Source organism: Nilaparvata lugens, chromosome 2, assembly GCF_014356525.2.
Source record: "Nilaparvata lugens isolate BPH chromosome 2, ASM1435652v1, whole genome shotgun sequence".
NCBI lineage: Eukaryota > Metazoa > Arthropoda > Insecta > Hemiptera > Delphacidae > Nilaparvata > Nilaparvata lugens.
The window spans coordinates 77,910,665-77,922,995 of NC_052505.1; the positions used below are offsets into that span (position 1 = coordinate 77,910,665).

At 33.4% G+C, this 12,331-nt stretch overlaps 1 protein-coding gene across 1 annotated transcript in view; it reads right to left on the reverse strand.

Annotated features, from left to right (window-relative positions):
- Positions 1 to 4,326: 4,326 nt before the first annotated feature.
- Positions 4,327 to 12,331, reverse strand: part of LOC111054326 (serine/threonine-protein kinase ppk29) — a 57,064-nt gene continuing 49,059 nt past the window's right edge. The window contains exons 14-15 of the mRNA XM_039421801.1: positions 10,061 to 10,309; positions 4,327 to 7,773 (exon numbers count right to left, since the gene is read on the reverse strand). Coding sequence (XP_039277735.1) covers positions 6,113 to 7,773; positions 10,061 to 10,309 — 1,910 coding nt within the window. The 3' untranslated portion in view covers positions 4,327 to 6,112. The remainder of the gene's footprint in view (positions 7,774 to 10,060; positions 10,310 to 12,331) is intronic.

Here is a 12,331-nt window from a genome sequence, read left to right on the forward strand (position 1 = left end):
ATAAATAAGTGAATAAACTTTCTTCCAACTTACAATCATCAGCTTCCTTCAAGCATTCCTTTGCCAACTCACACGAAAAAACTCCTCTGTTTTTCGTGATCATTGATCAGAATAAAACACAAACAGGAAAAAATACAGAAGCTAGTCTGATTATCTTGTTAAATCAAGACTTATGGGCTATGAAAGTTATGTTAAAATCAAGACTTATGGGCTATGAAAGTTATGTTAGCATTGATTTTGTGAGCTTTTTCGCGCTCAAAGTTACTGTCACACTAGCGTAAGTTGACACATAAGCTATTATGTAGGTCACTAACTGAAGCGTGACTGAATATAAGTCGATTCAGATACGATTGTAGATACGATATCCACTTATCTTTCCAATGGCTAATGCAATGAGATAAGCGTGTGTGTCACAAAAAATTCAAGTGGAAAAGATTGATCATGAAAATCTCTACAATTAATGTTCAGTAACATTTTCACCTAAAATTGAAAATAAGCTCGATGTTCGTGAAAATAAGATTATTAAATTGCAAACTGTTGATTCTATTAAATCATTCACAATGAAGAGATACGGTAGCTGACTTTGTGTGTCTGCAGCGTTATTGTCCTGTCACCAGCTGGCTTAGATCTTTAAATAGTAGTCTTGAGTTGCGCGGGAACATTAGCGTCAGTAGATCAATTTTCATAACGGCAAGGAAAGTTGTGTGAGTGCGCCACACCAGATTTCTATTGCTAGGATTAGAAAGAGATTCCAAGAAAATAATTTTTTTTTTCAAAGTACCCAGATTGGTCTGTTATCAGGGTAATTATTATACATATAGTCTTAGTTTTTCTCTCTCCACTCATCAAATTTTGAAAATATATTTTAAACTATTTTATTTCAGACTCTTAAATTTTATGCATAGGATGCTCATGCATCCATGGTACAAGTGTCTTGTTTATACTCATTTTTTTATTCGTCATCATTTGAAAGTGATTCCTTATTGAATCAAGCATACCGTATCGAAAAAAACTCTTAAAGCTATTGTCGGCGACAATACTGTTTTACAGATTTGCATTACCAAAATTTATCAAGTTGAAAGGTGAAACTTGAAACAAGTTAGTGGTTGGTCGTCAGACAAAAACTATTGAGACATGAAACTCAAGTGCATGATGCAGAAACTTTCAAGTTTCATAAAACAGCTCTAGGTGTCAAAAGGATATTATATTCTATGAAAAAATGGAAGATACTTTCAACAGAAAATAAATATCTATTTATTTTACAAATTCACATGTGATGCAAAATAATTGAAAACATCTATAAATTATTATTTAGTCCTAATCTACAACCATAAAGAATACTGACAAGATTACATAAAAGTGAATAGTTAAGACATTTGGAGGATAAAATTTAAAAATAGACATTAATCTCAGTTGGTATTTGCAGACAAACTTCTATAAAGTTTTCAAGCATGGATGAAACTATTTCATTATTATAGCTAATGCTATGTTTGGTCCGTATTTTAGAGAAATTAGTACTATTTGATTGAAATTTCAAGGATCATTGTTGACTACATTTAGAATTAATAGTTGATGATCAATAATAGAATTGTAAAGGTAAATAATGTACTTAAAGATTGACGAAAACGAAATCTAGAATAACATCACATACAAATTAATAATAAAAATATCACATTACTGAATATCAAATACAATATACAGAACACAATGCGTAATAACAAATTTATCTGATAACAATAATCACTTTTACCATTTACATTTTTACGCAACACTATTCTTCCCTACAAAACTATCATTCTGTTCCAAAAATATTATTGGACGTTCACATTTTTATTAGTGCTGCCATTTGTTAAATAGGAGACGCCTACATTCACACCTCCACCGGCCGGCCTATAGCCTACTATTAACACACAACATATTCATTTCATACCATCAACCATTACCATCAAGTCACAATTTCATATTTAGAAAAATAAATACATTTCACTTTGGCATACAAGTATGATATAAACATTACTATAATTAATATCAAGAAACTGAAATTAGCAAGTTTATTATGAACTAACGTAGATTTGATAAATACTAGACATTCAAGAAGTATTAAATTTTTAAAAGAGTCACTCATGGGGTCCACAGAAAAAAATTGATAAATAATTTTGAAATCGATGAGGAGTTTCCAAAAGGATGGTAGACATTGTTAGCGGTCTAATTCACGATTTTCCATGTTGTAGATGGATCATAGATTTTATTCAAACCACGATATTATGTTCTTCCATCAAACATTAATACATACAGATAAGTTCTAAGGTGGTGACAAGAAGCACAATTTCACCTTTTTTATCAACAGAATGAAGAATTATTTTAAGTTAACAATAACTTTTCCTAAGTGAGCCGTAACAAGATAGTTCAATTTACCATATAATGCTACAAGAATGTTTAGTAATTTGTTGAAAACTAAGGACCAACACTTAGACTAGCGAATGAATTTACAATGTATAGAAAATTTTCAATTTATTTTGAGAGCCCTAAACTAGGTCTGGAAAGAGACGTGCAGCTGCCGTGAAAAAATACGATTTAACTAATAATGCTGTTGATTTTTATGATAGCAATATCTATTACATTGAAATATGGATAATATATTGAGCCTTTGAAAGGTACAATACGATTTCAGTTTTAATGATAGGCTCAGTTACCTATGAGATACAATACAAACCATTACTATCATATTTTCTTCATCTAATATACTAATTGACTATTTGTAATGCTGTTTTCTCAGAAAATATATCTCATATTGGAGCAAAGTGGAAAAAGTCTATTTCAATGGAGAACACAATGAGCAATTTAAAGATGAAATTGGAAATTTAGATCTCATTCTGATTATACCATTATTGAAATTGAGTAACTTCCTATGGACCCATTGATAGTTTCATTGTATCTAGTTTTGATTGAAAAGGTTTATTCAAAATTAAGAAAGTATTAATTATTCTAAAGAATTCTATTGGTTTTTTTTAATGTAATATAAAATCTTATTTATTGGTAAAAAGGAGTCAAGATAAGAAGCAAGTATTTTTCCATCCTTAATTATTCTAGGAGTTTTGTCAATTGATTTGCACTCAATTATTTTCTAGTTTCAGCTTTTGATCTATCAAGTTCAAAGTTAGCAAAGATTGCATTTATGCAAAAATGCATGCGTGTTATCTTTGAGTAGATAAAAATAGTTTTTAGAACTATAAAATGTTATTTATTCTTATATTCTTTTTAAAATCAGTTTTGAGTTTAACTAATAGTTAACAAATATACTTGATACTTGAATATGTGGATTGAAATCTATATTGTCTTGCTCTGCTTACGTCTTGTGTTGAGGTTTTACTAGTACAGTTCATTTGATATATTTATACTATCGATGATTGAAGCTTAAGGCTCTAACAAGGCAACCTTTTATGACAAACTACACAATCAAACTAAGATTTCAAGTGTCAGACTTTTCAATACCCTAATCTGGAAGAAGCACTAACACTTTGTTTCGAAATATATATTTACCAATATCAACAATTCCTAACTTCAGAAACCTAGAGCATGTTATCCCTTCCCCTAAACATACACTGCTTTATATTAAACAGGCTATATCATAAGTAGTGTCTTAATAGTTTCAGAATTATTACACTTCAATTACATAAATAAAAAAGAAAATATTGATTTTTTTAAATGTATCATCATACATTTTAAGTAAGAAAGTATGGAGCTACATAGACACTTAAACTAATACATTATTGTACACGATTATAGAATACAATATGAGTAACTGTTCATGTACATGGTAACAATACAATATGTGATGGAACTAAACAGATGAATACAATCAAAACATTTATGTTATTTAAGTCATGAATTTTACACCATGCTATCCTCAATATAGGTATTTTTTTCATATTCAGCGTTAGTGCAAGATTAGAGTCATATACATACACATCTTCGAAAAAGATGGATATACAAACAATCATAGAAAATTTTGTGAAATTCCAAAGATTATAATCAGAAAAGCATGATAAACTATTATGTAATTTGATAAGTATTGAAAAATACTCTAAATTTATTGCAATAATTTGTAGGATCTCATCAACAAGAGAAATAATTATTTGTATGTTAGATGGTCTATAAGAGCACCTTATTCACCCTATAATTTATAAGTGATTAATTAATTGCAATTGAGCACTAACTATGATCTTTTAACGGATAATGATCTCTTAATGTTGAACGACAATTTACACGTCCTACTCATTTTCATTCACTTGCTACTACCCATTGACTTGCAAGTTTACACGAAAATTAATAACTGATATTGTAATTGACCAGAGCTGCTTCAGCTCATTCTAACAAAAAATTGTATTCTATTATAATTTATTGAGAAACTTAGAAAAATGCAATTTACCAGAACATTATCAGCATTCACCCACGGATAAGCCTGGGATTTATGTGGGCATCATCTTCACCAGATAACCATTATCAGGAACAAGACAAACAATGAGATAATAATTGGAAAAATAATATTAAAAAATTATTTTATCAAGCCAGTGAACTTTTCCATATGAATAGATTTTATACTTCTATTATTGTTATTTTGAACCAATTATGTTCTTTCATAACACAAGTTTTATGCCAATGGAAGTTTTCCAATAATGTCCTGTTCTCTTATTAGAAGAATTCAGTTGATAATGGATGGAAATAAGGTTTTTTAAACGGAAATGAATGAGGAGGAATCATTTATCATTTTGTGGTTGGAAATAAAGAATTAACTCACTCACTAAATGCATTACGGGAAGAGTGACTTCAAAACATCACAGTGAATAGAGGAAATCATTTCATGTAATAGGTAATAAAATGTTATTGTTGAACACTATTTTTGAGAGTGGAAACTTGCAAGTGTTATTTTTGAATAAAAAATTAAATTTACAACAAATGAAAAAAAAAATAGAAAAGAGTGATACTGTACCTGGAAATGAAATATTTTAGAATGAATCTACACTGATAATAGACACTGATAACCTATGGGAATTATTATTTAGAATTGGGTACTATCGTACTATATTCTAAAATATAATCTACACTTTGACAACCCTTTATCGAGCCTATTGCTCAGGATTTTTAAAAATATAAAAATACAACCTACGTGGGAATGGAATGAAAATCAACACTTAGAAATACTGGTACAAGTTCCACACAGTAGTAGGCTACTTACTAGAGTTTGCTTCGATTTTTATGTAAGTAAAAATACTGATTTATATACGCTTATAAAATTAACGCATCTACAATAGTTATTACTTTACAATAGTTGTTTCAATAAATATTCTACAATTACTAAGAATTATAAACCTAACAACAAAAAGCAATAAATAGTAGTTAATAATGTATATACTTTGGACAACAAAAACAATTAATTTAAGCCTAATATATGGTGACTGATGATTGAATGTGTCGCGGAGTAACAGCCTTGAATGGGATACGTTCACACTTATATACACGCAAAACAAGTTTTTATAAGATACAAGTACGATCAAACAAAATATGCTGAAAAACTACCAAACTTAGTGCACCTGGATTTCCTTTTCTTCCAATTTGAACTGACAAGTTGACTAAATCTGCATGTGCGACGTTGCCATTCTCCCTTGTTTGACTTGAAAGAAAGGATTTCTGATACTTGACAATACGAGAAATATCAAATACAGACTAACACACTATGGCCCAGTTTCACGTACTACTGCATTAAACTGCCGTCAAGTGATGACATAACTAAGACAATGCCAGGATAGCCAATATGGATAGCTTGGAATAATTACATCACTTTATGGCGGTTCAATTTAATAGATCAAAGTACAACTGGACCTTACTGTATGCTGAAATGCATACAAAAATGTATAGAAATGTGACCTATTACTGTATATTAATTTTAATTTCTGAATGAGAAATTCGGAATAACTCATCTCTTCAATATGAGAAATATCGCATACTTGTATACAAGTGTGAACGTATCTTCACCTCGCCTTTCAGGCAACTAAAATAAATGCTACATTTAGTCAGCCTGCAGCGCACGATATATGCGGCGGCCACCATTTACTCAGGAAAAAGGATTGCTGCACCGTTTGAGAGAGCCGCCAAACCGCCACTCACCCGCCGACTCTGTCATTCCCACTGCCCCCGCCCCTCCCGCTGCCGCCGCTTTCTCGTCTCTCAGCACCTCGAACGGCACGAAACTGCTCGCATCCTGTCCGTTATCCGGGTCGCTCGGAAAGTCTTCGAAGCTCATATTACTGAAACCAGCTGTAGTCGTAACTTTGCCAGATTTTTTCGATGCCTTGCCAACCTTCTTAGCACTGGAGGACGTTTTCGCTGGCCGTGCCTTGCCCAGAACAACCGCCGGTCGCGAGTCACCTATCAATACGTACTTGTTCTTGTCGAGCGAGTTGTGTGTCTTGAGGAAGTGGTCCTTCTTCGGTTTGGGCGCCGCGTCGTCCGATTCGTTGGACAGAATCAACGCCTCTGGCGACGAGCAGTCGGGCTGAGCCATGTATTGTGACGCCGACGCATCCGTCAGGTGTTCGGCTGCTACATCTGCACTCAGCTCAACAGAACGATGCTTGGCAACACTCGACACCCGTTGGAAGAAGGCTGGTACAACCGGCTCAGCCTTACTCTGAGGTAGAACGTTGAAAGGCACTGCGCCAAACAAGTCTTGATTTGCAAAGTGGTTGTTATGAGTTACATTTTCGTAGTTATTCGATACAAATACGGTGTTGGTTGGTGGATCAGTAACAAAATCGGATTTTGTTTCTTTGGTAGGTTTGAAACTGGGTCCACCAATCGTAATCGTAGTCCTGTGCAGTACTTGGTCAGTGGCGTTCAAGTGATCGTCAGGACTTGTGAACGGATTCGATGCAGCAACTTTGTTGAAAGGCGACGAGCCAAACAAATCGATCGATTCATTTTTCTCTACAAAAGGCTGAAACATGTGTGCTTTATTGTCATCAAAAGGCGGGAAATCGTTGACTACATGATTCTCAAGTATGTCGGGCTGTTTAATTGGTTCTATTTGACTTAGATTGAGGAGAGAGCCTTCCTGCACAGGGGATATGGCGACTAGGAGGGGAGGTGAAGGTGTGGACATGGGCAGGAATGATTCAGAGAGCGGTCGGCTGAGTTCGGATGCCACCTGTTCGGTATTGGTGGCTCGCCTCGGTCGTTTCTTTTGATCTGTTCGGTTGAAAGGTGCCATCGCAAACACGTCTTTGGTGAGATTGGACTCGTCTTCTTCCATGTCGATGAGGAGTGGAGGGGAAGGAGGCGTTTCCTCCTCAATGTCCAACTCATCATCAGCCAGCAGCGGCTTCTCGCCATACGAGTGCCCAACGAATAGTAAGTCGTCCTTCTCGGGAAGCTCGGGTATCTTGGGCACTTTCATGAATGACTCCTCCCGGGCCATGCTTTCGGTTTCAGCGTGGTAGGCTGACGACCCGCAAGTCAGCACACTGTCATTGATTGTCTCTGTTTCTCCCTCTCTCCGTCTCTCACCGCCCTCTTCTTCTTCCTCCTCTTCTTCGTCGCGAGCTCGCAGGTCGCTTGCAGAGCCGATCGAGTCGTCCGACATCTCACCACTTACCTCCTCATTCTTGTTCTTCATCGACTTCTTCTTCGACTTCAACAGCTTGGGACGAGCAGTCTTCAAAACTTTTCGTGATCTCGACAACTTCTTGTTCTGATCGGTTTCCTTGATGTTGCTCCCTGAAACATCAATTTCAACTTCACAATACCAAACCAAAAAATAACTTTCATTACTTCAAATTCCACTCACTGCATAGAACATAATATATAGAAATTCATTTATTAATTTACATTAACCAATGCACAAATCAAATATATGATTAGAATAGGACCAACAGGCGTAGCCCAAAACTGTTCCCTTTCCGAATTTTGATAGTAGTAAGCCAATGTCTAAAAGGTAGGTTATGTTGCTTCACTTTGAATCAAATTCCGAGTCCAGGAATATACAAACCAAAATTTAGAATTCAATTAGATTGAAAACCGAAAAGAATAAAAATATTGCACCAAACTGTAAACTGTAAAGTTATTGTGAATACGATTACAATACAATAATCAACTTGTAGCACTTGAAAACACAATTTTACTACAGTGAAATCAATTCTATTCCGATTAGAAATGTATGAATGGTTTCATTGCTTGATTCAAATCTTTTTCGGTTGGTTTCAAGTAGCCTAAACTAAATTTACGTGATCAGGAAAAACATAATAGTACAAAATTATCTATTCAATTAGTTAAATTTGAATTTAACGAAAGACGTTTCAACATCCAAAAATTTGTCGACGTGATATAGTGTCATGAACCACAAGGTTTGTCATACCCCCAAACATCAGTTCCTTCTGAAGAGAAATAATTTTTTCCAACTTTAAAAACTAAAAGCTGATCAGACAGTTTTGGCTGACAGACTAAAAACGCTGAGGAGAGGTAGAAGTGGGGCTAGCATTCTAGTCTCCCCTCCAGCCAGCTAGTGGAAAAAGCTTTCCACTTTTCTTTCTGTGAAATTTCACACTTTTTGATCGCCTACCTCCTGAGACAGACCGAGCTACCCCGTGGCTGGACATCCCCATGGCAACTTAGGATGGACATCAATTACTGTATAACGGTATCGTTCCACATTCAATTTATTTTTTCTATATTGTTTTGATTTTAGAAATTCCAAATTAATTATAAATGAATAATGTTTTTTGAACTGTCAAATAACTTGTTTAAATAAAAAAACACAATAATCTGTCCAACACAATTCTGTCTAACGTTTTGAAAAATCATTGGCAACAAGTTTATTTTAATTTTTTTTTAAATTGATTAAATGCTCAAAATTTCATAACCCTCCTCAATTGTTCTATATTAGAATAGTTGTAGCATAACTAATTTTATAAAACCAAAATATGTTTAAATTCACATTTAAATCTCACAGAAATTTCTTCATTTCAATAAAATAAATCTGACTCCTAATAAAAATGTTTTCCTTTCAAATTTCAAAGAACATCTAGTTGATAATATTAAAAAAAAACCAACTGCTTTTGCTCTACCATCAAATGCTACGCAACAACAATTTACAGTGTTCCCGTCTGGGAACTGGTTGATCGCCCCTTTTATTACTCTTACCAACAGGTCACCAATCATTATTACAAATGATGGATACCATGTTCAATCAATTTAATGTTACAATAGAAATATTTCAAAAGTAAAAATGGTTCAATAAGATAAAAAATTTCGATCATGAATTGGCAATTAATTTTATGAACGGTCTAGAATACTGTAATTCAGGTGAAGTTGAAATACTTGACCCATATTATTTATGTTTTTTTTTTTAGTTTATTTGTAGATAGTTTGAAATCTTGTGATACCAGATTCCTCAATATTTCGGCTTCAAATAAAAATTGTGAGTTATATTTCGGCTTCAGGATAAATAATAGCGCCCACTTTGTTGGATAGTATTTCCACAGCAGTCAGGATGCCGTCGAATCGCTCAGATAAGATAAGCTATGCGCTCTCGAATACTCCGTTGAAGCTAGCTCTACTAACTGCAAGTTTTGAACTACAATATCATTTCCTAGTGGGTCTTTACCGACTGTAAAACTGTAAGTACATTCATTATTAATCATCATAATTTACTCATTTAAAAATTCATTGATAACTTATTCCATGGTTTTTATCCCAACTTGAACTATTGGTAGCTAATTACACTTTATGGTTCACTTCGTTCACTTTTACAATAGTACTTTAAATTTCATTGATAAAATGAAATCCCTACTATTACTCATGCACAAGCCTGTCGGTTATCACCTACGACAGTGAACGGATGATTTTGTTTTGAGCTGTTGCCTGATTTTTCTACTGTGAATTGAGTTGAATCATAATAAATAACTATTATCTGTAGTTACGATTTCTGGGCATTGGTCTCAGTAAAAAACTAGACACTGAAGAAAGTGTAGAATAAATTATTGATATTAATGTTCAAAGTGCTTACCGAAATTATTCGTATCGCTTTCATCGGAAGAAATATCTTCGAGGTTGTAGGTAAGCTTCTCGTACTTGGATCGATCTTCAAGAGGTGCCTTGACAAACGGAGGAGAGCCATTGCTGGTAGGTAACAGAGGAGCCTCAGTGGCACTCGTCTCAGACTCGTTCTCTCTCTCTCTTCTCAGTGTCCCGTTGTCGCTGCTCGAAATGTACTGTCTCCAGTCTTCGCCACGGAAGCTGTTCCTTTCAAGAGTACCTACAAAAATGAAAGTAGTAAATCAAGGTTTCAAAAATTGGAATAGGGAATAGTCCTAATAAAATGTTTATTCGTTTTTCAGTTTATTTATTTATCGCATTATAGCTTGAAATATTGTAGACCGTTTTCTATACATCAAAGTAAAATAATAATTTCATTTCCACTGAAATCAAGCTGCGATTATTCTTCCAGTAAAATATGATTTCTTCAGGTGTATTTGACACCAGTACTTGTTGCTATTCAATTTTACTATTAAACTAGTCTAGTCACGATGAAAACGCATCTTGGATCATAATATACTGTAAATAGTTTTAAAAAAATTTACTGTAGGCAGAACCTCCTATATACTGAGGCACAGACAAAAATATTCTTAAATCTGTGACTGAGGTATATAGGAGGTCCTGCTGTAGGCCTATCTACGATAAAAGAATAACCAAAACTAATGATATAAAAATTTAACGAAAATCCTAAATAAATGCTGCAAATCACCCCGAAGACTTCTGCTCCTGCATACATTGACAACAGGGTTAACAGCTGGATGGAAATTCGATGCCAACTAATTTTTGGATAGTAGCTCTCATCGAATTTCCATCCAGCTGTTAACCCTGTTGTCAATGTCTGCAGTAGCAGAAGTCTTCGGGGTGATTTGCAGCATTTATTTAGGATTTTCGTTAAATAATAATTATGTATTAATTAGCATTTGAATAAATGCATTCTCTATTTAATCCATCTGTAAAACTAATGGATAGTTGTTAATCAAGAGATACAAGGAAGTCTCATACAAAATTTATTCATATAATTTGTTAAAATTCTATGAAGCCTTACTTGATGAAATGTGAACATGTGAAAGAGCATCTTCACTTGAATGGGCTACTTTTATAAATTAATAAAACAATATTGAAACTTGAAATCCCCTTTATTATTTAAAATATTACAACTATGATATTGTAGTTGTAATATTTTAAATAATAAAGGGTTTCAATATTGTTTTATTAATATGAAACATTATATTAATATAAGGTGACCATCCGTCCCGCTTTTTAGGTAAGTGTCCCGCTGCCCCCAGATTCACTCAGAGGACGCTATTATGTCCCGCTTTGGCAGGATAAACAATTAAACGTCCCGCTTTGAATATTATTCAATATTATATGCTGAAATAAAATGTTCTTTACTGAAACTTTCACAATATAAATATAAAAGCAACAAGGACATAGCATAAACTTGAGACTTGAACTTATTGTTTATTTGGTTCCTTGTAAATTATACCTGCATCTGGGAATTTCGTACTGTACTCTTGTTTTTTTATACTGAAATGTGTTAGATTGCTTTGAGAATTAAAACTACCTATACCAATTTACCAATTAACCTTTTTACAAGTCTAGTAAAGGAAGATGTTTCACAAACTTGCCTACATAGTTCACCAATTATTTTTTCTCCTTCAAGTTGGACAGACAGTAATGAATTATCAATCTTCACAATACTACAAAATATTTAACCAGTAATGACCAACTTAAAAAAAGTTAAGAGCAACTTAAAAGAGCAAAAATCATCTTAAAATTAAAAAAATGAATGTTTCTGAACAATGTGTGAATAATAGGCCAACATGTTCACTTCAACTATCTTGAAGAGTTTAGAAAATTCTTTGAACAGTAACATGAAACAATTTATGACAGAGAAATGAAAAAATACGCACTTCAAGTATTACTAATATAAAAAAGGTTCAAGTGGTTCAAAGGTATAATTTATAAGATCTCATTTTCAACACAATTATAGATTGATGAGATGCAATAATTACAAGACACAAACAACTTTACTTAAATAATTTTGATGAAATTGTCTTGATTTGAGAGCTTTCTATCGGCACTAAGTATTTCTGTTTCTCAAAGCAAAAATGTTACATTCAAAAATTTGATTTTTAAAGAGAGCAAAAAATTAAAGATAGGAAATATACCAAAGCATTATATGTTTTGCATTACTCTTCTTTACAACTAATATTGTTTTCCTGATTCCTACGACATATAT